General features: G+C 41.2%; 1 protein-coding gene across 2 annotated transcripts in view; it reads left to right on the forward strand.

The window, feature by feature from the left end:
* slc12a2 (solute carrier family 12 member 2) overlaps window positions 1-26242 on the forward strand; it is a 58669-nt gene that overhangs the window by 12016 nt on the left and 20411 nt on the right. For both annotated transcript variants that reach the window (XM_079410167.1, XM_079410168.1), the window contains exons 2-13: window positions 15833-15952; window positions 17119-17194; window positions 17465-17560; window positions 21396-21535; window positions 21630-21740; window positions 21834-21942; window positions 22468-22592; window positions 22679-22763; window positions 22850-23016; window positions 24047-24154; window positions 24270-24393; window positions 24512-24613. In XM_079410167.1, coding sequence (XP_079266293.1) covers window positions 15833-15952; window positions 17119-17194; window positions 17465-17560; window positions 21396-21535; window positions 21630-21740; window positions 21834-21942; window positions 22468-22592; window positions 22679-22763; window positions 22850-23016; window positions 24047-24154; window positions 24270-24393; window positions 24512-24613 — 1363 coding nt within the window. The remainder of the gene's footprint in view (window positions 1-15832; window positions 15953-17118; window positions 17195-17464; window positions 17561-21395; window positions 21536-21629; window positions 21741-21833; window positions 21943-22467; window positions 22593-22678; window positions 22764-22849; window positions 23017-24046; window positions 24155-24269; window positions 24394-24511; window positions 24614-26242) is intronic.

Genomic DNA, 26242 nt, shown 5'->3' on the forward strand with positions numbered 1-26242 from the left:
AAAGTAGCTTATCTCTGTTTTTTTCTTCACACCCCTCCCCCCTCTCTATATAATCACTCAGAAAAGAAATAATTTGATTAAGAACAATCGTAAACTCAATGAACAGGCTTGTCAATAAAAAAAAAATATTGACTTTGCAATTCATGTTTGTTTTAGGTCTACTGCTAATTTTAACTTAATCTAGGCCCATATCTGTTCATTATAACACATGCAACACACTACAGACACAATGTGATCCAGTAATATTGAAAAGAAAATACTTCCATTTGTATTTCAGTTCGTAGTAGAGTTTGATCATCCATTGAAACTAATGTCCCATGTTAAAGTGGGCGTGATTGTGAGCGTGACTCCGGAGCATGGTAAACTTCCCAAAAACCGCGGGACATACACAGGTACGGACATCGCGGAATCAAAACGCTTTATTATGCTTGATGCCAATGTATACAACTGGTGAAAAACGTTTTTTAGTCTATGATCCGTAGAATATCTCAGTGACGAATCTGTCGCCGTCTAACATCTGCTGGAAATCCAGGTAAACATTTTAGCGTGCACGCGCACACCCCCAGTTAACGCGATCCCCAGTTGATCCATAACACCGGCAGTGACGCTTCTGTGACGCACGCTGTCATCTGAGCGGGGCATAACTTAGCGATCTGCTTTATCCATAAAAAACTGTTTTTTTTTTCTTCTACATTTTTTATATGTGTGTGTGTGTATTGTGTGGGGAATGTGGCCGTGTCTGCATGATTATAATCTGTATGGACGCACATCAGCGTGTTTATTAGCGACTCTATGACGGCTATCATTGTGATTCATTGATCAGCTATTATTGATTATATGGCCCATCTGTTTGATTATAATCTGAATGGAAGCACATCAGCGTGTGTTTACTGACTCTATGACCATGTCTGGCAATATCACTTCACGTCTGGCAGTGATATTTATCATTGTAATAACGAATAACGAAGAATACTTCAGTATACATACTATATACAAAGCATTTTTTTCTATTTTTTTTCCTTTTTTATTACTCAAATAATTATTTTTGTATTTTTTAGTGCTCAAATAAATCTGTCTATTATTTTATAATTGAAAAACTATGCAGGAACATGTATAATGACTAAAATAGCTTGTATAATTCTGCAATCCATTTGGTGGTTATTTTTCCTCAAACAGGGGGGTGGGGGCACTATAAATAGTTTCTGAAAAAATATTGCAGGAATCTCATTTTTCATGGTATCTTCTTCAAATTTGAAATATGAACTGATGAGACACATGGCTTTCGATCCATTACTTTTCTGGATTGCTCCAGGACTTATTTCATGTATTTGTATATGAAATAAAAAAACATTCAGTGTGGAAAAATATTTTTCAAGGCACGTCAGTGTCTATAACTTTTTATCTTTTTGAGCATTATCAACTCTGGATGATAGATAGTAAAGCCCAGAGTCTCTTCTTTCCAAAGATACCTAATTTGTTTGTGTAAGCACACTTTGTCACAAACTGTTACCATTTTAATTCAGGTAGGTTATTTTCACCTGCGAGGCCCTAAATGGGGTTGAAGGTTAAAGTGTTAAAGTGGACTCGGACCTCTTTTTAGTTTTGATCATGTGTCAGTGTTTTAGGATGTCAGACAGCTGGAAGAAAATAATCATCATCATAATAAATACAAATTGTTATTATTATTCCCAAGGCCACAATATATTGCCGTAAAACAACTCCACCATGAAGTAATGTTGTGATAAAGTCAGGGAGACAGACCCGTGTCTGAAGACGCAAATGAGTCAGGATTTGCCCCTTCACAGTTCTCATAATAACGTAATTTTGCTCCTCCTAAAAATAAATGTTTATACAAGTTAATATTTCATAAGTGTATTATTTTACTTAATACTACAGTAGTGTAAAATGAGAATACTTTTGTCTCTGAGATGCTAAAGCCACGGGTCATGAGCTGAGCGCAGCACAACAGACTGTATCCTATACCCAGGCCTTCACACTTGAGAAGGTCACCAAGCCATATCACGCTTCAGTTTCAGTTCATTTGACCAATGCTTTGCCAAAGCTGGGGGCAAAACATAATGTTAGGCAGGGCTCGCAAAATTTCTAGATCCCTGGTAGCCCTTCGGGCAGGTTCTCTTCAGATTTTGGTAGCCCGAAAATTAATCTAACTAGCCCAAATAAAAACAAAAAACACTTTTTTTTTTTTTTTTAAATATAGAAAATCAGATAGGAGTCTAAATGCCAATCAAAAATATTTTCAATACACAAATATCAACAAATATGAAGGAAGGAATTTTATTTCACTATTTACAGGGTATCTGCAGAATTTTAAAAAATAATTTTAAGGCAATTTATGACCCATTTTAAGAGCTGCACAAGTAAAATGAACACAGTATGAGCGGGTTGGACAATGTCTATGCTAGCATACAGTATTAAGCCATAGAATGACATGATTTACAGTCCAGATACAGGTTTCACAAAAACAAATCTTATACAACAGCACTTCAGCCTTAGACCATTTTTATGAAAAGGGATAAATCAAGCATATAAATTATTATATTAAATTAAAACGAATAAATATTACTGTCTAATTGTTTAGATTTTTAGAAGGCACATTAACTTCGATCTCATTTACAGCTCGACGTGTTTGCTGCTTAAATCAGTGGTGGATATTTGCATTGATCTGACCACACAAGAAAGGCTTATTGGAAATGCAGATTCATTCTCTGCCACGAGGTGGCGCTTTAGGAGCGGCTTAATATAGCGGTTTCCAAGTTAGCAACTATACACAAAGCAGCACCGTCCGCGCTCATAAACGCTGCTTCATCAGGCATTATAGGTCCGATGAAATACAAATGCCAACGATACGTTTCTGAAGACAGTCGTTCCCTTCAGATACATTCACAGAAAGACATCCGTGTCGTGTTTTGATTTGAAACGTGCAGCGCTCATATTTATTCACTTTTGAAGTTTAAACCAGCCGTATCTCCATTCTTGTCTTTCTGGCCCCAACTGTAAGACCTCTTGAAATTATAGTTAAGACCATTTAATGTATTTAAAGCTTTTTATGGCCTTAAGTTTGATACAACTAAATTGAAGAGTTAAGGACCTGCGGGAGCCCTGAATTTAAGGTAGCCCGTCGGGCAGGGAGGTGATTCATTTTGGTAGCCCGACTGGAAAACACAATAGCACCTCGGCGTCAGGCTAGTGATTTTGTGAGCCCTGTTAGGGATTTGTGTTATTATGAGAACTGTGAAAATCACAGGAAAAGTCCTCTGCCGCCTAGTCGCTCCCTCTCCACAGCGAGCGGGATTTCTGCAAATCAGCTTGGGCGAATGCAGAGATGTGATTATTGATCGTAAGCACAACATCCTGCTGTAAAACATACAAACTACCTGAGGGAAGACATCTTTCACTATTGTAATTGAATGCTGTTAAATAGAGAAACAAAAGGATACATTTTTATCAATTTAACCTAGTGTATTAGCTATTAAACTTGGACCTCATTATTGAAAAATAAATTCAAGCACCAAAAGCAGACCACACTCTATTTGTTCTTTCATTAATTTTTTTTGATTTTCATGCATTCATAAGCTACATGGTTGCAATAAAATTTTAGTTCAAATTAAGTGCCATTGTTTAAAAATGCTTTGACTGCCATTTCATAGACGTTCAGTTGTGCTTTCAAATGTTATGCCTCAGTATATCCGCCTCCTAAATTATTACTATGTGTAGTCACAATTCCATAGTGGTAACATTTACTCAGGCCAGTGGTTTGTTTAACGTGCATGACATTTTTGTATAACGGATGAGGATTTAATTGTGGAATTCTCTTTGAAGAAGAGCAGGAAGAAACCCTTTTAGTGGTGAGTGATATTTAATTAATTTTATTTGCTGGGCTGTTTCTGATTTGTAAGATGACTACTCAATAATATTGTTTAATTTATGTAAAAAACCTATATGGGATTATGACGTGCGCATTGAGTGTGCATTTATTTCAGAATGTGCGCGTATTTATATTTATACTTTTTTTTTTTTTTTTTAAATCATTGAATATAACCGGTATAGGCTATATACAACCGGGGGGGATGTATGGGGGGGGGGGGGGGGGGCGCAGCTACATTAGCCCAGGGCCCCGCAAAAGCTTAACGCGTCTGTCACTAAGGCTCACTGTGACACTCTGAACGCTGCAGTATGGTGGCCGTCTCTCTCTGAGCGCTGCAGTATGGTAGAGCTGCAGTATGGTGGCCGTCTCTCTCTGAGCGCTGCAGTATGGTGGCCGTCTCTCTCTGAGCGCTGCAGTATGGCGGCCGTCTCTCTCTGAGCGCTGCAGTATGGTGGCCGTCTCTGAACGCTGCAGTATGGTGGCCGTCTCTCTCTGAGCGCTGCAGTATGGTAGAGCTGCAGTATGGTGGCCGTCTCTCTCTGAGCGCTGCAGTATGGTGGCCGTCTCTCTCTGAGCGCTGCAGTATGGCGGCCGTCTCTCTCTGAGCGCTGCAGTATGGTGGCCGTCTCTGAACGCTGCAGTATGGTGGCCGTCTCTCTCTGAGCGCTGCAGTATGGTGGCCGTCTCTCTCTGAGCGCTGCAGTATGGTGGCCGTCTCTCTCTGAGCGCTGCAGTATGGTAGAGCTGCAGTATGGTGGCCGTCTCTCTCTGAGCGCTGCAGTATGGTAGAGCTGCAGTATGGTGGCCGTCTCTCTCTGAGCGCTGCAGTATGGTAGAGCTGCAGTATGGTGGCCGTCTCTCTCTGAGCGCTGCAGTATGGTGGCCGTCTCTCTCTGAGCGCTGCAGTATGGTGGCCGTCTCTCTCTGAGCGCTGCAGTATGGTGGCCGTCTCTCTCTGAGCGCTGCAGTATGGTAGAGCTGCAGTATGGTGGCCGTCTCTCTCTGAGCGCTGCAGTATGGTGGCCGTCTCTCTCTGAGCGCTGCAGTATGGTGGCCGTCTCTCTCTGAGCGCTGCAGTATGGTGGCCGTCTCTCTCTGAGCGCTGCAGTATGGTGGCCGTCTCTCTCTGAGCGCTGCAGTATGGTGGCCGTCTCTCTCTGAGCGCTGCAGTATGGTGGCCGTCTCTCTCTGAACGCTGCAGTATGGTGGCCGTCTCTCTCTGAGCGCTGCAGTATGGTGGCCGTCTCTCTCTGAGCGCTGCAGTATGGTAGAGCTGCAGTATGGTGGCCGTCTCTCTCTGAGCGCTGCAGTATGGTGGCCGTCTCTCTCTGAGCGCTGCAGTATGGTGGCCGTCTCTCTCTGAACGCTGCAGTATGGTGGCCGTCTCTCTCTGAGAGCTGCAGTATGGTGGCCGTCTCTCTCTGAGCGCTGCAGTATGGTGGCCGTCTCTCTCGGAACGCTGCAGTATGGTGGCCGTCTCTCTCGGAACGCTGCAGTATGGTGGCCGTCTCTCTCTGAGCGCTGCAGTATGGTGGCCGTCTCTCTCGGAACGCTGCAGTATGGTGGCCGTCTCTCTCTGAATGCTGCAGTATGGTGGCCGTCTCTCTCTGAGCGCTGCAGTATGGTGGCCGTCTCTCTCTGAGCGCTGCAGTATGGTGGCCGTCTCTCTCGGAACGCTGCAGTATGGTGGCCGTCTCTCTCGTAACGCTGCAGTATGGTGGCCGTCTCTCTCTGAACGCTGCAGTATGGTGGCCGTCTCTCTCTGAGCGCTGCAGTATGGTGGCCGTCTCTCTCTGAGCGCTGCAGTATGGTGGCCGTCTCTCTCTGAGCGCTGCAGTATGGTGGCCGTCTCTCTCTGAGCGCTGCGGTATGGTAGCTGTCATGTGTGCTGACACTGGCTGTCTGACACTTGTCACAGTGTTTCTGCAGGCGACATCATCAGTGAGGTCACATGTCTGTCAGATCAGTGTCTTCCTCTGATGGATATAAACACTGCAGTATCCCATTATTCCTCCCCTGTGTGCTCTCATGTGTCACTGCAGCAGCCTCATAATGCCTTTATACTTTATTATTCTCAAATTCAGGCTTGTATATAAATTTTCATGTGCAAAGCAGAGTCATAACGATATACAGTACACCTCTAATCAAGTGTGTACTCATGAAGAAACAGGAATGTTTCAGCAAACTTGAAATACTCTCTAATGTACAGTAAGTCTTCCATAACTTTAGGTATTACTGCTCTGACCTTTCTTAGCACTTTCTGAGCCTCAAGTGCACAAGTTCATGACAAACTATCATATCTGTCCTGAGTTCCTGTAGGATGTTTACTGCCACTGAACTTCACTTGTCACTGTACTGTTCATGCTGTTAGAACCAAAATGATTGACTTGGTCTCATGAAGTCTTCCCAGGAGTCTGGTTTGTTAATGTGGGCCTTGGGAAAGGCTGCATGTGCTTTAGCTCCAGTAGGTAGTTCCTGTGTGCATAAACGAGTGTTGCGTCTCCCTGTGAGATGATGAAATGTCACTCTTCATACAGCTTTTGCTGGCTCTGTTGACACTTGCTTGGAATTTTCCTGCTCTATTCTTAGCAAAAGTCACTCTTCATGACGAGAAAGCTTGTTGCATTTCTGGATTAGTTTTGCTACACTGTTCGTTCACACTAGGGGTCGACCAATTATCGGCCTGGCCGATTATTGGCACCGATATTAAGAATTTTTATGATAATCGGTATTGGTCATTTTCAAAACCGATGTGCCGATAAAATAAAAATTATTTAATTTTGAAACGCTCTATTTGGCTCTGATGCAGCCTGTCGGAACTCACCACTCTGTGGCCTAGAGCAGTCTCCGCCCACCGCGCATCTGATTTGTTGAGAGGCAGGAGTCCGACCAATCAACGTGGAAGACTAAAGGCACTCTCACACCGAAAGCGCTTGCTAACTGGTGCTGCTTCATCACGCATCAGTTATCTCTCAAAGGCAGCAGCAGATGTTGCTCAAGTTGCAATAAATTACAATCCACTACACTGAAGTTGTAAAAACCTCAATATTATCTATTTATGGTTTCCGAGATGGGGGAAACGCAGGGGGAATCGCGGAATCCAGTCATATAAATAGCATTTACTGTATAACGCGGAGTCACGAAATTTGTCAAAGTTTGGATGAATTAATCAAAAGTAGGTCAGTACACTTAAATCGACTCATGATATGGACTATCTGTAAACATTAAGCTGCAAAAAGACTATTTAAATATAAATTCTGCATGTTCGGCGTGTCTCTGTATATGTGAATGGCACAGACGCGCGGTTTTGACACACGCACACACACACACTGAAGTGCGCGATGCTTGCGGTGTTTTCCGCATCTGCCATGTCACTAAATGAGGACATAAATACATGAACATCATCCCCAGAACTGCTCTGAGAGTTACTTCATGAGCATTTGACTGTTTCGTTTGAGTAAAACGATCGTCATATCATAAATAGGCTACAGAAACTTAAGAGGTCCTTATGGCAACCCGTCAAAATAAAAGTTCGGTTTATTTACTAATGCTACTACAATTATTACAACTTTTGTTTAAAAGAACAATCACACAATACGCTATTTCTTACATGTTTTAATTTTAATAGTAAACACATTTGTTTGCCAATAAATAGTTTAACTCTCATTTGATTAAAAGATAAATTAAATTAATGTTTTATGCCTTCATTTGCACTGCTCTGTAAATGAAAACTAATGGAAATTACGGTCACATAGGCCAATACTAAGATACTGTCACATAGGCCAAGATTAAGATACTGTCACATAGGCCAAGATTAGGATGACGGAAATTGGGACATTTCAATAGGCTATTGAACCAAGTGAGCCTATAACAGGCTATTAGTGTTATAGTTTCATTAAAATAGTAGCGGTCTACTTTGCAACTTCTACAATGGAGCTATGAAGACAATTAAATTATTTACACTTATTATATACATTGTGCTTTTTAAATGAATCAACTGATGTGCATTAGATGATGAATTGAATAGTCACCTCTTGTAGGTTATGATTTAGTCAACCGAAAATAATTAATGAAGAATTATGAGAGGTTATGCTATTACACATACACTTCTAACATGTAAATTATTGAAGCCAAATACTTACATTTCCCCAAGCTGTATATTTAGTATTTAGTATTCATAGGCTTAATCATGAAGCATACAGTGGCCCCACTTTTAACTCTCTCTTTATATATTACCCTTATTGTAGATGGATGCATGGGGGAAGACAAGAGTAAGAAGTGCAACCAACACTAGGGAAGGCCGTTTTTGTCAGAGCCCTTGTTATTCTTAATTTTGACATTCGTTTTCATTTTTACACCAGACAAATATATCGGTTCAATATATCGGTTATCGGTCTACTTGGTCTGTAATAATCGGTATCGGCATCGGCCCTGAAAAACACATACCGGTCGACCCCTAGTTCACACTTAAAACGATCATTGTTTAGTCCTCTGCTATCCTTGTCCTGCTGTGTGCAGTGAAGTATGTCTCCTCAGTTCTCTCAATTGGCTCCATTGTCAGCATTAACTGAACGATTCAGCGGACTTTTAACACACTCATTATACAAATGGAATGTTATACAAACTATACAAATGAAAGTAAAATGATTGATTATAATACTATATTAAGTTGTAATATACTTTATTTCTCAATTATTTAACCGTGGCATTCAAGGAAGAAATGCTACATAAATTTAAAAATCATATGTAAATAAACACTGCAAGGTCTTCACTGTATTGCTTTAAATGATTCCTATTAACAAAGTTTTCCAGTGAAGAGTGCCAGTGTTTTTCTTTGTTGTTTGATTATCATTGACACAGGCAGCATTATTTGTAGGCTGCTGTCACTTTAAGACTGAATGCACAGAATCCGACACACTGGCAGCTCATGTATTGCTCAAGCACAGTCAGTTGTAAAAGAGAACTGAATCCATAAACCGTACTCTTATAGTGTGTGTGTGCGTTTGTGTGCCAGACACAAGTATTAAGGCCTTACTATGTTTTTAATAACCCTTTTCAATATCAAGCATATCTCGCTCTTTATTTTCTCATTCATCCATGTTTATTCGCTCTCATACTAACTTTCATACTAATTTGATGCCCTTGTTTACTTTCAAAGATAAACTTTAAATCAGGCATGCTATTAGCTGTCTTTACAAAGGTCTAAACCAGTGAGTTTTTATTTTTAAAGTAGTTCTTGTCATTTTTAAAGCTGTTTCCCAGCCTTCCTGAAAATGCCACATTCTCTTGAAACCAATGCTTCCATCAGGCTTTTAAGAGATCTCTTACTGAAACGTAATACTTTCCTTTTTTTTTAATTTTCATCTCTTATGAATGAATTGTGGGAGATGAGCCCTGGCTCTTAATGTGGCGTGCTGAATGAGCTGAAATGGGCGCTGTGGGTTTGCTGGGGGCTTTTCAATCGTTTTTAGTTACAGTTGTGATCGGGCTCGAGTAGATCCAGCAACAATGAGCCGCTTTGTTGAATGAGATGAGCTCACCTCGCGCTACTGAACTCTCCATTCACATCTACACATGCAGCCAGCAGAGGACTCTACTCATCATTCCCTGTGTCCCGTCTGGAGGTTTTGTGCTCATGTGTCCAGTTTGCCTGAAAGCTTGATTCCTCTCTGTAAATCTGAGTGAAAACTCTGATCTGAGCTTCATTCATGCTCCTGGATCAAATATAATGATCGCTCTGGATCTGAAACTGCTTTTTCCTGATGCACCTGAAATAAACCATTTTCTTTTCCCCTTTGGCTCCAGGATGAAAATCAAGACCTTCCCTACATTATATTTCTCCTTGAAAATCAGGATTCATTCAAACCCTTCAGTAAAATGCAGATGCTGTTGCAATTAAAAAAAAAATATATATATATTTTTTTTACTTTAGCCTTAGTGTCCTCATGCTTATGTTTATGCATATTAGGATTACAATGTTGTATGAGCATTTCCGTGTCTGTAATCCATGGACATGAATGTGTCTCAGATCAGTGTCTGTTGTGCAGATGAGGCCGTTTCTGTCTCTTACAGTGTGTTTGTTATGAGTTCTTCATTTTCTGTGTCTTATCAGCATCAGCTGCAAGTGTGGTTTTGCATATTACTATCTCTCTCTCTTTTGCTGCTGAAGTTAGATCAGACACCCGACTGAAACTGATTAAAACCTTATTTGGATTCAGACTTCAGTCAGACTGAACACTTTCAAACCAACGAATAATGAAACCGTGCGTTATAGAAAGTGCAGTAAAATCACTAGGGTTATTCACAGTTAAACTCAACACTGAAAAAATAAATGACAACAAACCACTTCAGATGTGTGTGATCTCGTCCTCCTCCTGAATATGAGCGCTGCTGTACTCTTAGTGGCTACGTTGAGACTGTATCTTAAGAAGTAGACTGACCAACTAGCAGTCTTATTCAAGGTGGGGATCTGTCTTTTCAGATTCTAATTGGTCCAGTCTGCTTTATGTAACAGACATGAAAATCAGTCTTAAAGAAAAGCAGAGAGGACTAAGTTGTAAGGCTGGAGCTGTTTCTGCTTGTGTTGCGCTGTGAACTGCAGTAATATCTCTCAGGCCTCCGACCACCGCTTTCATTTAAACAGGCTTTTCTTTCCCCCAGAAAGTATGTGGTAGTAGCTTGATAAATAAACATGCACAGGAAGTGCACATTTCCCAAAGCGCACACATGTGGCAGATGGGGGTCACGCTGCTTCTGTTCACGTGACGTTAAGGTCGAGCTGTTCGTGTACAGCAGGCGTGTGCGTGATCCTGCGCTGTGTTCACAGACACGCTCATAACCGTGACCCCCTGCGGGACCGGAGCATCTGCTGGGGGCGACCCAAGTGCTCACTTCCTGTTTAGAGTGGGTTCTGGCTTATTCCCAACCGTAATGAAACGGGCAACAAAGCGGCCCATTCACCGCATCCTAATTGAGACTGTGGTGGGATTGTTTTCCATCATGCATTTGGAGCTCATGGGTAAAATGTGCCTTCTGTTTACCCATGCCAATTATGTTATTTACCCATGTTAATGATGTCAGATCGGTCCATCAGCATCCCTCCCTGAGAAAACAACTCTGCCGGTATCTCAGGAGCTCAGTATCCCTTCCTCTGAGGAACCATCCCGTCAGCACTGCTTCTCTCTGAGCACTTACAGCTGACTAAATAGCATGTCATAAAAGCTCTTGCACTTTCTGACATTACGTATATTGTATTTAGACTAAAGCTTTTGTTATATGGGTGACTTGGTATTTTTATTTCTTTGTTCAAGCTTCCACGCTGCATAGTCAGATGACACAGGGACTGCTGAAATTCACGTGGTGTTAAATTTGTTCCAATATTTCTTTGAGTTTCCAGTTTTCATATTCTCAAAACGAAGAATCCTCGTTCACAGTCTTCATCTCAGGAGACTGTGATCACAAGTGAGGAGGGGTTTGATCTGGTCCAGACAGGGAATACAGCCGCTTCATTTGGAAGGTCAGAGTCTTGAGAAGTGTGCAGATAGGAGGGAGCTCTGCAGGAGTCCAGCGGTCCAGAGCGTTGATGCGCAGCGTAACTGTGTGTGTGTGTGTGTGTGTGTCTGCTGAAGGACTGTGGCAGAGCACCGTCTCTGGAGGCTGGAGGATGACAGAAGGAGAGGTTTAGGAAGGTCTGCGAGCTGTGTTGTATTGTGTGTTGATGTCCACAAACTCAACCTAACACATGATGTTCACGCTGCTAAATGTTGGCAGTGATGACCGTCTCTGACCGGTGACCGAGCTCCAGCAGCATCTCTGGGTTTGATGAAGAATGCAGGCTGATGTTGTGGTGATGTGCAGCGGCTCTAGCGATTGACTGCAGTCTGTGTGGGGCGTCAGGAGCTCTACAGCCCTGTTTCCAGTATCTGTATTCTAGTGTTAAAGACAGCAAGTGGCAGTAAATCAGGGATCATCTTGGCTGTAATCTCTCGATTATTTTCCATTTCCATAACCACCTGAATAGTGCTGCACAGATGATGTTTAAAGTTATTAGCCAGCATCAATATGAAAACTACTCTTTACTTTACTAATTCATTTCTTGTTGTGAATGCTTTATATTACAAAAAACATAGTTGACGAAATGATCTTTCATCAGATTTCTTTCTTAATCTTGTGTTCCTTAAATTCTGCAATATTTGCATCACTGTCGACACGAATAGACGAGCGGGACAATTTCTGAGTCTTATCAGCGTGTCTTAGAGAATGTGTGTACCTGGTATTCCCTACATTATGAGGACTAAATGTTTATGAAAACGAGAATGTTTTATGAAAATCTGAAAATGCCGTGTTTTATGTGAGTGGTAGGTTTAAGGGGATAGAAAAGCACTCGTATGAGCGTGTGTGACGTCTAGTCTCTCACGTGCCCCTCACTGAGCCTCGCTGGTTCATGACCAGCTGTTGAAAAGCTCAAAGCAAGCCGTGTTTTCATCCACGCCGTATCCATGTCTGTGCCGCTGGACGTCTGCAGGACACTCGTGTTGGCCGATGCTACAGGTCCCGATGAGACGTGTAAAGCAGCACCGGTCTGTTGTCTTCATGGTCATTCTACAGTAATGTGTGATCACTCCATGCAATGAGGAGCAGAAATGAGCCAGAAAACACTGAACAGTCGTTTGTGCATGTGCGTGTGTGTGGTTTTGGTCATTTGCACCTCTCAGAAGGCACTTCTCATTGCAGTTTGAAGTCTAGCTTTCATCATCATTCTAGTGCAAAAGTTAACAGCTGCACTGTAAAAAAAAAACACAGGTTGAATTTAAGTTGAAGGCAACCAGCTTCAGCAGATTTGAGTTTTCTTAACTTTTTGTTGTATAAACTGAATACAACTCTGCTGAAGCTGGTCGCCTTCAACTTAAATTCTCAACTTTCTTTTTTTAATTTTTTTTAATTTTTTTATACAGTGCAACTGAAAATATCACCTGATTCATTTGCTGTTATATTGTTTGCCACTCTTCCTTCCCATATTTACTGCTGGGAGTAAAACAGGAGACGTGGAATTTGTGTTCTTTATAACTTCCCAAATGTTTTAATTAATTGCTTTTAAATTTAACAAGTTTCATTATTAATCAGACATTCTTTTGGATTACCAAAATAATTTTTACCCATTAAAACTGAAAAATAAAATGGAAAAAATGCAATCAAATCCAATTAAAACGTAGGATAAAATAATGCTTGAAACGGAAATGATTTGGACTGAAATGTTTCTGCTCATCCTGTTAGATTCGGCTGTGGATTGGGTCACTTTATTTGCTGTCATTATTAGTCATAGAATTGTGTTTGTTTGAATAGGCTTTAATAACCACTAATCACAATGTGCGGTAACATCCTTTCGTTATTCGATCCCCACCTTCAGCAGAGTTATTCATCATAGGTTAAAGGTTTGCCTTTTTTTATGGCAGAGAAAAATATTAGTAAAGTGCTGCCAAGTCATTAGGCGTGTAATACAGCCACCGGCCATCAATACACAGCACTCAATGTCACCGATGAACCCCATCAACACTCACTCATTTGGTCAAGGACAGGGATGAGGACACGAGCTTCACGTGCCCTTCAGCAGAATGAATATCCTGAAGAAATGCGCTGGTGTGGAGTGAAGAGAGATCCTGTACGGAGGTCCGATTTCTCCTGTACTTTTGTCCTCGGCGTGCAGCGCTCCCATTGAAGGCCTCTAACAGGCGTCAATACGGCCCCCAGCTCCTGCGCTCGCATCGAACCGCTGCTGGCTTTTTCCACATAGTTCAAACCAGAGCTTTATGTGCGCTGGACAGGATGTTGTAAACTCTTCACATTGTCATTGTGAAGTCTCTGTGTGGATGTCAGGCCGGTCGTTTATTTCCCAGGAGCTGTAATGGCCGGCTGCCTTCGTCATGGCTTTGTTTCTGTGGAGGAGGGACACTTCCTGTGTTTGACCTTTCACAGATGCAAGGACCGCAACTGTGCTGCTGTCTCCAGCTCAGGACTGTTCTCATGTTTACAGCTCATTTGCATTAGCCACTTGTACATCATGTATGGTTATATTAGGGATAGCCCAATGTTTGTGCCCCCAATCCGATCTGAGTCACTGAATATTAAGTATCTGCTTATACAGTGTCCTGATCCGACACTTGTTTCAGTGTTTGATGCAACTTGAACTATTAAAATCAATCCAGTGTTTGTGCAGAGAGTAAAAGTAACGCATGTGTGTGTGTGCGCGCGCGTGTATACAAGATACTCTGTATTTATGTGCACAAACCGTATAAAGACATTGGTGGAATATGGGTCTACTGATGTAATCTTGTATTTTGTATGTACAATAAGCAGAATAATTGCTACATAAAGTGGAAGATTGAAAAAAAAAGTGTAGATATGGTTAGAAAGCATGAAGCTTGTCATAATGCCAGTCTGTCAATCAAATCCAAAGCAAGATGAAACCCATAGCAATGCATTGTGGCAACAACATCTCGGTGTCTGTCGACAGATAAACGCAAACGATAAATGAGTGATTGTTACAAAAGTGCACATCAAATCACTGAACGTGACATGCTGAAACAGCCCTCACTAGTTCTCGCACGTTACGCACACACTTCTTCTTCTTTTGGTTTTTATGTGGTTTAAGGTTCAAAAAACACATTATTTTCCACATACTGTACATTATTGTTGCTCCTCTATGCTCCGTCTTTCTGAAACGCGCAGATTTTTACAAAGCTCATCGTTCTGAGAAGCGAGGTGTGCTCTGATTGGCCAGCTATCCAGTGCGTTGTGATTGGCCGAATACCTCAAGCGTGAGATGGAAATGTTACGCCCCTCACCGTATTGTGATGCCATGTCCAGGCGCGACCAGACAAAAACAATAAAACCCATTATAAACTAGGCATTTGTTGCATCCAGTGGGGACATAATTACTGATTATTATGACTTAGACTGTCTTTTTACATGTTTTATCACGCCGCGTAAACATTACCATGTCTGCATTTGTGATCGGAGAAACGACAAACAACAAGCACTACTCACTGCTGAAAACTCACGTTTGAATAGTCAGTGGCAAATTCTTTAAATATGAAAACATACTTACAGGCTGTGAGTCGGAAGCACCAAGAGTCAGAATGGCCCCACTTTCAGGAAACGGTCCTCCGTACAATGCGCTGCACACACTCTAATATTTGGGTTGAACTGTTCTGGAACAGTGTTGTAAACGCAGCTTAACCACTGATTTCTAGTTGTGTCCTCTTTTGGAAGCCTAAGCAAAGTAGTTTCGCTTTCACAACGAAACGCAGCGTCTCCGGGACATGGCGCCGGCGGCAGAAACAATACTACAGCCAGAATAATACTCACGCCTTCTTTCTATGCGTAAACATTTGGGTGGTGTTTTTTAAATCTTCCCACACCGTGACGTAGACATGTGGGGGCATGTTTAAATGAGCCGTTTTAGGAGGGCATGGACGAGTCTTAACTTTTATAAAGAATATCTTTTTGGGTTTGAGACTTTAGTCTTTGCAACTTCAGGGATCTTATCTATGCACAGCTTGTAACACTCCAAAGAGGAAGGACAACTTGAAACCGCATCATATGACCCCTTTAATGGCGATTGGCAAATCTACTGGAAGGAGAATAACTGCCACCTACTGCACAACTGCATGACAGCTGATGGGATCGGGCTCAGGAGAGCCGATACGATCAGTTAAAATAATGCTTGATCGGCCCTGATCCTTGATCAGCTCGGGACGTCCCTAGTTATATCAGACTACAGCATAATAGACATGAACTATGACATGAGAAACTTTTACTTGAAGATAACAATGCTAAAATGTTACTCTACTTTCAAACGTTTTAATTTTGGCCTTGAGTGATTCCTCATTGTATGTTACTCCACACTCAGTCAGACGTATTCATGCATGTGTTTGTCTGCGATTGCAGGAGCCGTTCGAGGATGGCTTTGCTAACGGTGAGGAGCTGACTCCTGCAGAGGAGGCCGCGGCTAAAGAAGCCTCCGAGTCTAAAGGAGTGGTGAAGTTCGGCTGGATCAAAGGAGTGCTGGTAAGAGGAGTCCACCTCAGATCAAACATGCTTCAGCAGAACTCGGCAGCGGTTAAAGTCATTTGTCTCAGAGTTGTGGCACCCACACAAAATCCAAGATGGGAATGAATATAACGTGGGCGATGAGTGAGATTTTTCTGCTGTGGGTGATAATTGTTTTTTTTATTAGTTTGCTATATCTGCTGCCTGTCGAGAGTCCTATTAGAGGCTGTATGTTAAACTCGTGCTCTTGTAATGTTTAATATGCTAATACTCTCAACAAGCCGTGGCTTTGCTCAGTACAGACCGGCTTCCCCGCTGACACATGTGAATCCAGTAAAAGCTTTATGGTTCACAGATCGGCTCTGCTTCTTGTCTCTTGGTCAATATTTTGACAGGTCTTCCTTGTCCTTAAAATTGTCCTCATTTTCACCTTCCCAGTCTTTTGACACCAAACAGCTTCTCATAGTGTCGACAAGTGAAATTTCATTTTCATCCAAAGTGTCTTTCAAACCATGGCAGGAACTCAATCAATCTTTGAAACCGGTTTGTGTTCAAATGAGCTTGAAGGACTGATCCGGGTTCTCCGTCGACAGGCTTTGTGGCGTAATGTCCGTTACCTCGGAAGAAAACGTCTGCTCATTCTTCAGTAAAAACAAAACGGTAAAACGTTTTAGGTACAGTTTCACTTAGACTGGAAGTACATGAGGCCAGTTAGTGAACAGTACAGCATACGCTGTTCAGTTTCGCCACATGACTTAAACAATGAACGTTTCCATCATGTTCATATGGAACTAGTGTAAAGAATCGCTTGCTGGAGTAAACTCACCCACAGAAATTACAGTAATAAAACACAGGCAGAACTGTATCCATCTGGAACTGTTGTCACGCTAATAAAAGCTTATTTTGGAATAGTTTGTATCGAATAATAAGCTGCTTTGGCGAAACCCGCTGCAGCTCTGGGCAGGTTTGTTTGTCCTGTAGAAGCATTGCTGTTATACTGATGAAAGTCTTTTGTTGTAACGGACGTGACGCCACACATGCCGTCAATAGCGGTCAGCCCGCAGCCTTCCTTCAAACACTGATGGGTTCCTGTCCAGCGTTCATTGTCATGAGGTTTGAGAAACGGCTTTGGTCCTTGATGTTTTTGTCAGCATGAGTCTAAACTGCATCCTTCCTCTGTGCAGGTGCGCTGCATGTTAAACATATGGGGTGTGATGCTCTTCATTCGAATGACATGGATCGTGGGCCAGGCTGGAATTGGTAGGTTTGACTTTGGTCGGCCGTGTGAATTAGCACTTCAATTCACAAGCAAACTCTTGTGTTTCCACCGAGCTGCAGTCATTTCTCATGCTCATGCTGAATGTGGCTGTGAGGCGCTGTGAGCGGTCCGCTGTCATTTAGCAGCTCCAACACTGGAAATGTACTGCATACAGTGTGAAGCCAGCAGCAAACGACTAGAGTTTAGTGCTGAACCTGATAACCATGAGTCGTGGAGACGTTCACTGTCGTTTCACCTTTTTATTTCCACAGCGTATTCCTGCATCATTGTCATTATGGCAACTGTTGTGACTACCATCACGGGCTGCTCGACCTCTGCGATCGCCACCAATGGCTTTGTACGAGGAGGTAATTAAAAAAAAAAGTGCATTATTTCAACTGTGACTTAAGAGGGTGCCTGTTGAAGTTTTACACACAAATGACACAATGTGGATAAACGCTGATATTCCATAAACATCCAATTGTTTACTGTACACAAGTGACCCTAACAGCGTTGACGTTAAGCTCATCTACGGGCAGATGCATAACAGAAATGATAGAAAAAAGATTTTACTTGTCCTTTGGGGCAGTCCGAGCACAAATTCAGAGTATGGGTCACCATACTTGGCCACACACCACTTCCCTTTCCCTTTCCCTTTGAGTGTTGCCTTGTCATTTTGTTCTTTATAGACCAGAGTAGTATATTTAAGAAGAGCTCTTATTAGCGAACACTGAAAGGACAAGTTAAAGTAGTCTTTCTATCATTTAAGTAGCCTTTATTTCCTCAAGCAAATGTGGATATTTACTACAACAGCAAGTTGTAGAGGGTGTAAACACAGCTGAGGACAGGCCAGAAATGCACCCATGATGAAGAAAGAGGAGAAAATGGACAGATTCCCAAAAGAGATTTTGGTAGCATCAATTGTTGCGTAAAGTCATTACTTGAATGTGGTTAACTTTAGGTTTACACACAGACTCGCGTTTTTATGAACCCTAGAGTGTAGTTATTGTTCCTGAGGTCTTCACATGAGTTTTTCTCATTTTTGGTGGCATAGTGTTTTTGAACTGAGTGCATCAGTGAGACGCATCCAACTGTTCTAGCACTACACTAATGGCGGATGAAGGGGCAGTAAGGTACTCGGCGTAATGCTTCCAGTTCTCACAGCCTGTGGGGAAATTCAATAGTGTTTTAAGATCGCAGTGTTTTTCTCTCAGGCAGTTGTGAGGTTCGTTGGCTGTCTGGAAGACAGAAATGGATAGCTGTCCCTCTCTACAGGCCTTCATCTGAGAGCAGGGTGATGCCCTAGATAACGTTTTTGTTTCAGTGTGGAAGCAAATCAATATTTTTCCATGAGCACCTCAGGCGTTAGTTATTAACCCATTCACAGGAAGGTGTGTGTGTGTGTTGGATTGGGTTTGTTTGAGATCCTCAATGATAATTAGCTGTCACTGTAACTCTTTTTAGTTTAGAGAACTGCTTTCTCACACTCATCAGAGCATTACATTCACTACTTTACATATTTAGTTTTTCAGCATTGCATGCAGGATTTTTGATGCATGTTTGTGCTAATGCTTCCCGTCACTGAGGTGTGTAGCCGTTAATCAGATTAGGCCTAATCTTCTCTGGTATTCCAGTGATTTATTAATGCACACACAGGGCCTAAAACTAACTTTTTGCCACACCTGCCAATGACTGGTGACCCGAACAGAGTTACCAGCCAAAAAGTGTTTTTTACCAGCCATTAAATTATTTTTGCCAAAGCAGGCGTTTATTACAACTACAATGCCTAAACATATTTACAATGTTTTTAATTTGTCCTTTACTTACAAAAACAACAACAACAATAAACATACTGTATTTATTGATTTATCGCTTTGTTTGTCCTAAAAACGTTGAGATTCTTGTCCTTTGCATGTTTTCGGCAAACGGAGCAGTCTATCGTGTTACACCTGTTTCACACATACTCCGTTTTTTCCACACCCCTTAGAGCAGGGCTATTCAATTGATTTAATTTGAGGGCCAGATTATCGAACAGAAAATTTGAAGGGGGCCAAGGGGGTAGGGGCCGTCCTGATCTCTTTCTGGGGGACCTATAACATTAGAAATTAAATTGAAATTTAAAATCTATAGAAGGTTAATATTAGTGCTGTCTGTCAATCGATTTAAAGTAATCACACATTTCTCTGTAATTAATCATGATTAATTACATATTTATATTGTCATAATTTCACATTGAACCTCCAAATTAATGTAGAAACAACCTAAAGATTCTATATTTTAAATTGTTTTTAATGGCATCTTTTTATAAAGTAGCCTATTATTAATAAAGCATTAAAACCAATACTCCTGCTGGTGTCGCTATTAAATGCATTTTCCCTCAATTTTACGTATTATAGCCATTCAACATTACAGTATAACTGAAAGGCATTATTTTTAACAGTCTGAAATATTAAGTGATTTTAAAACAATTTTCACATAAACTATAAATTCAATTGTATATGCATAAACTATACAGATTAATCTTTATTCAGCTACAGAAGTTAATCAGCAACTAGTGCCAGTCGAGTGATTTCTATTTTCTTTTATTCTTTGATTTACATCAATGTAATTTACAACTTCATTAGGTTTCATTTTAAAATCAGCCCTGTCTCTTTAAAACATGATGCACATGACGCGGATCTGACACGTATCATATTTTCTCCAAACTCTTTATGGTCATTTAAGACTTTATAGCTCATTTAAGACTACGTTTACGAGGTAACTCACCTCACCAAGCTGGCCATCACACTGCTCTGACCTTATCAGCCCGTTTGTATCTATTATTTGATTTGCCCTTGTTGCTTATGAACAGCTAATCGTTATGATTTTATTCGCTTACTTCAGAAACCGTGAATCTCTTTAAAAACTGGCTGTTGTTTTCACTATATTGCATTGTTATATTTCATAAAATTTTTACCCTCCAACTGGCGACTGACACGGTTACATGTACTCACCAACGCTGATTTTTACTCTCATTTGGCGCTTGGCGAGTGTTCATTTTAGGCCCTGCACACACACTTATATAAATAAGATCTAGCATTAAACACTCACTGAAGTCGATCTGTACTTGGTCTGTGCACATATTTCTCATCCCTGATTATTAGGAAACTCTGTAGACTAGGCTTAAATATGGGAGGATGTTTCAGCGTAGCTGAGAGTACTTCTTTGTTATTGGTAACTTGACCCGTTATGATCTTGTCCACAGGGGTACCTCAGGGTTCGGTGCTGGGCCCCTTCCTCTTCTCACAAATGACTGGGACATACCATTAAAACACACAATGGATTGGTCTGCCACTGCTATATCAACAACACGCTCTGCTCTGCTTTTTACTCCTGCTTGCCAATACAGTTAATGATTTGACTTCAGTTGAAGGCTGTGTAGCATTTGTTAGAATCTTGCGTCCACAGAATGTAGCCAAAGTTGCCAAATGATAAACCGCTCTTGGATAACTTTACTTTTAGTCATTTAGCAGACGCTTTTATCCAAAGTGACTTACAAATAAGAAAAAGTAACTAAAAGTTAACACTCTGTAAATACTCTATACACACCCATTTAAGAAAATACAGAAATTAAATAAAATTGACAAATGCATACAACAACAACATTTCAATAGTAAACATATAAAGGGAAAAAAATAAATAAATAAAATAAAAATAAAAAGCTTATCCACTACTTATCCTTTGCCGGTGTCCTAGCCCGGTGGATTCGATGGTCTTCACACTAAGAGGGCTTCACACGAGGGCTGCCGCGGTATAATAACCTTTTTTATACCCATCTAACAAATCACTGCTAGAATTCAGCTGAACCCACTTTCCTATTATTAATCACTAAAAATGGCCAAGCAAGTGCACACACTGACAAGATACGCGATACAGTATGAGACCAAACGCCATTTCAGCAACTCTCAACAAAATAAAATAAAATACCAAAATAACATGAATGTAAGCAATGCATGTATGGCCGCCTTTCCTTTTCAAAAGACATGTGGGTTCTAGCAATGAACTTGAATTTGTGCAAGTGTTTGTGTGCACCTGTTCATGAAATCATGGTGTTTTTTTTCCAGAATATTTTAAAGGGCCTCTTAATGATGCAACAGTATTACAGATAAATCAGCCTCCACTTGTTTTTTCAGAAAGGTGATCTGTTTAATATCTTTTCTTCAGGTGGGGCGTATTACTTAATATCTCGAAGTTTGGGCCCAGAGTTCGGTGGCTCCATTGGTCTGATTTTTGCCTTTGCCAACGCTGTGGCCGTGGCCATGTACGTCGTGGGCTTTGCAGAAACTGTAGTTGAGCTGCTCATTGTAAGAGGCGCAATTCTGTTCTCTCAAACATTGTTCAGTTTGCTTTAAAATGATGGTGTGTAGACCGAATCATCATGTGTTTGTGTCCATTTAGAATTCCGATGTGCTCATGCTCGATCCGATTAATGATGTCAGGATCATTGGAACCATTACAGTCATCCTGCTGCTCGGCATCTCAGTGGCTGGAATGGAGTGGGAGGCCAAGGCAGGCGATTTAGTGCATTTTCAGTTTTCTTTGATCATCAGCCAGTGCTGACCTTATGAATTCACCATTTGCCAAAATGATTTTGTTTCACAGGCTCAAATATTCCTCTTGTTCATTTTGGTCACTGCTATCTTTAACTACTTCATTGGGACCTTCATCCCTGTTGAGTCCAAGGAGAAATTTGGCTTCTTCGGCTATGATGGTAAGAATGAGCTCATCTAGACCAGCACTTATCAACCGGTGGGCATCAGAAAGAAAACAAAGCTGTATGTACACGATAAACTGCTCTTTTTATTTATTTATTTATTATGTAAAAGGGTGTGCGTCAAACCGAACTCTGCTGTGTTTGATAAACATGGTTTGTGCTGAACACAGCGTTTTGTGCTGCAAATTACTCACTGGCAAGAGAATGAAACCTTTAAATATTAAAAAGATGGAAACCATGAAGCCTAGGCTTCTGAGATTTGCTATAGTTTTTCTTGGTATAAGGTTAAAAACATTTAATTAAACTATCACTTGATCGCCTCTTGATATCCAAATGAAAACTTGAGTCTTTAAGGGAAAAGCCATTAAGAACAATAGTTCAGGATTGTCCAAGGCCACTGGGAATGTTTTTATGTGACTTGAGTTCTGAGTTTAAATGTTTGGTAGTTGTTTTCTCTTTATTCATTCCTGTTGTGCTTTCTTTATCTAACTACATTATTATCGGACATCTTGTTTTTTTTAGCGGGCATCCTGGCAGATAACTTTGGCCCAGACTTTCGAGGGCAGACGTTTTTCTCGGTGTTTTCCATCTTCTTCCCGGCTGCCACGGGCATTTTGGCTGGAGCCAACATCTCAGGAGATCTAGCAGTGAGTGTCAGCAATCCTTTCCTCAACCATTTATTCTTCGTCACAGTCTCTGCAAAGATTTTCTGTAATTGTTTAATTTCTCTAAGGATCCTCAAATGGCCATCCCAAAAGGAACGCTGTTGGCTATCCTCATCACAGGCCTCGTGTACATGGGTGTGGCCATTTCCGCAGGTAAACTCCCTCAGAATTGCATATCATTTTGATTACTACTGCATTATTGATTGATTTGTATTATGTATTGATTGATTTGTTGCAAGGTGCTTGCATCGTGCGGGATGCTACAGGAATAGAGAGTAACGTGACTCTCAGTGGCTTAAACTGCACTGATGCGGCCTGTAAGTTAGGCTATGACTTCACTTCCTGCAGACTTGCAGATGGGGGAATAAAGTCTGCCTGCAAGTTCGGCCTTCACAATGATTTCCAGGTACATCATCGACAGCAGACATGGCCTTTTCTACATTATCTCTCTCTTCCAAATCCTAGTGAATCCTTCCTGATCATCATTTTAAGGCATAACGCAAAAACTCTTCCACTTGGCACACAGCAGAGACTCTGGCCAAATGAAACCGTTTATTGGAATGTAATGGTTTTAATGGAAGTAGAAAAGTATGCTCACACAGGGACTTATTACGGGTTCCCGCGGGTCCTTAAAAAGTCTTAAATTTAGTTGTACAATTTACGTCTTTTTGTGGCCTTAAATTTGATACAAGAAAGTCGTAATTATGATTTCAAGAACCCTTAAATTTGTCGACGGAAAGACCCGAATTGGCTTAATTTTGAACAAGCCTGTTGTTTTTGTTCAGACCAATGTGAAAACTGACCTATGTTTTACCCTGCAAAGATGCAGAGCTGTAGATGTGAACTGGTTAATCGATAAAAACACAATGCATTATAAAAATCTAAACAGTAAAATGTATTTGTTATTTAATTAATATAATTTATGAATAATAATTGTTTAAATTAATATAATAATTAATACTTTTGACTCATCCATTTTCTTAAAAATGGTTTAAAGGCTGAAATGTGAAGTGTAATGTTTTTTTTTTTTTTTTTTTTACTTTTTGTTTTTGTATCTGAACGATAAAACTTGCTTTTTGCAGTTTAATATGTTACTATAGACATTGCCTTACCCCGCTCATATGGCATTAATTGTATTAGTGCAGGTCTTAAAGTCTTTAAATTTGAGCTTAAAAATCCCGCAGAAACCCTGTTATTTAGTAAGCTTTTTTGTTAATTAAAAGAAGTCTTGTATAATTTTAACTGCTGTATTTTTGTGTTTGCTTGATTTTTATTTGATGTAATTGTTAGTTTTTGCCATGAAAATAGCCTTAGATGCTGAAATGGCAGTAAAATGAATAATAATGCTAACAGCATTAAAGACTGGACGCCTGAAGATTGGAAGAGGAAGGCTGTGGTTGTGTGTGAAGGATGTGACTGAAGGTCTTGTTCTGCAGGTCATGAGTGTGGTGTCTGGCTTCGGTCCCCTCATCACAGCGGGCATCTTCTCGGCGACCCTCTCCTCCGCCCTGGCCTCTCTCGTCAGCGCACCCAAAGTCTTCCAGGTGGGCATCTCATCCGCTGCATGTCAGAGACCGCTGTGTGTTTTAACATGTGTGGTTTCGCTCAGTGATGTCAGAACAGGTCTTGCTGGTTTGATGGATTCTTCCATTTCCTCAGGCCTTATGCAAAGACAATATCTACCCTGGAATTGCCATTTTCGGGAAGGGCTACGGCAAGAACAACGAGCCCCTGCGAGGATATTTCCTCACCTTTGGCATTGGATTGGCCTTCATTCTCATTGGTAGGATTTCGACAAATAGAATTATTTTTAATTGGTAGAAATTGTTGTTGAATAAAACGATGGGATGGGTTGATGAGGTCACCTCGCTCTGACACATGCTTGTTTTTAATTTCTCCAGCGGAATTGAACGTCATCGCTCCAATCATTTCCAATTTCTTCCTGGCATCGTACGCTCTCATCAACTTCTCAGTGTTTCACGCGTCGCTGGCCAATTCCCCCGGTAAGACGTTCCTCCACTTGTGCGATGAAGTCACTCTGTAGACAAGCTGGGTCACGTCTCCACAGACGAGCGCTCAAATATCATTAGTGTCAGGATGGTCTGTAACACGCCAGCCCTCAGCCTCGCACGCACCTGATGAGTCCACTCTGAGTTTGGTGTTATGTGCAGAGTAGAGCGTGTGGTATCTGCCACTGTCCATGACCAGGTTAAAGAAAGGGCTTTCAAACTCAAGTTTTGTTCATTGGAGGGTCAGTGAAATCAGGTGCTTAGCCTTCAGAAATGCTGATCATTCACCACAGGACGTGAAGCAAAGTGTTTTTCCATTTATATTGGCACACATTTGAACCCCTCTTGCTAAATTATAAGGCTATGTCTCTAAAAACCTGATTAGTGTGGCAGTAAATATTAAACAGCACATGAATGAAGTCCTTGATAAAGTGGGTAACTGGATTGCAGATACTCAGTAGAGGCTGGCTAGTAGGACTGATGTGATCATGTCAAACAATTAACCATAACTTCAGCAGCAGGCTAGAATGGTTGAGCTGGGTAAATATAGTCATCACCACAATTTGTATGAAAATGCAGTGGCTTCCCATCATGCTCGGTGGACATCTTGAGGCCCTGATATACTCATAGCCACGTTCTTTATTTGAAAAACCTTTTCAGCCATATACTATTGCCTCTCAACAACAAAAACAGCAAACGTGACCGCAGTGAGAGCAGCAGTTCAGAACACATCTGATCCATGTGATGTAGATGTGTTGCCACTAGATCTGCAATTCAGCACTCCAGTCACATCACGTTTATTAATATAGCACTTCACCGTAGTAAACCCAGCGTCAGTGTCACGCTCAGCTAGACCTACAGCGTCAGTTCGTCCTGTAAAGCAGCTCTCCAGTGTTTTTACTCGTGTCAAGTTCACCTTGAGCTCACAGAATGAACCTGGTTTTGGCCTGATTTCGTTTGAAATTGTCACCAGTTTGTTCTTTGATTTCTCTTAGAGTATATCAGGGCCTTTACAGTGTTCGCCTCTCAAACTTGGCAAAGGAACAGTTCCTATATAAGGAGACGTTCTTGTTTTACTGTCGAGACTGTCCATTCCCATGGCTGTTAATCAAACCTTTTTCATTTAAAAGAATGAAAGTCTGTTCATTTCTGGATGACATAATGTTATTGACTGTATTGCTTGTTTTTGAAGTTTTACATGTTTCTTTGTTCTTTGTGTAAAGAGGTTTGTTTGTTCCTCAATACCAAAGCTCTAGAAGACCAGCAGGTAGATATCTTCACTTCTGACACTTTATTACATCGAGTCTCTGCACGATTGCATGAACGTAAAGGGTACGTGTAGCTCTCGCTCTCAGATGTGGCTCGTTTAAAGCGCTTCTGTACCCTTTACGTCATGTAGTGTCTGTAGCATTACAAGGTAACCGTGACTCCACTAAATCCCATTACTCTAGTACATGTCCTGTGTTCAAGAAGCCTTCCTAGTTGTGGTAACTGCTCGTATGTATGCTAACTGGTGCTAACTTCATGTAATCAATTCTGTTTTCATGCTTTTGTGAAACTGACCCGGTTCAGCTGTGTAATCTGTGGGTAAGGACATGGAGAGGCTGTGCCACTGTTAACAGT

The sequence above is a fragment of the Barbus barbus genome, assembly GCF_936440315.1.
Source record: "Barbus barbus genome assembly, chromosome: 47".
Lineage (NCBI taxonomy): Eukaryota > Metazoa > Chordata > Actinopteri > Cypriniformes > Cyprinidae > Barbus > Barbus barbus.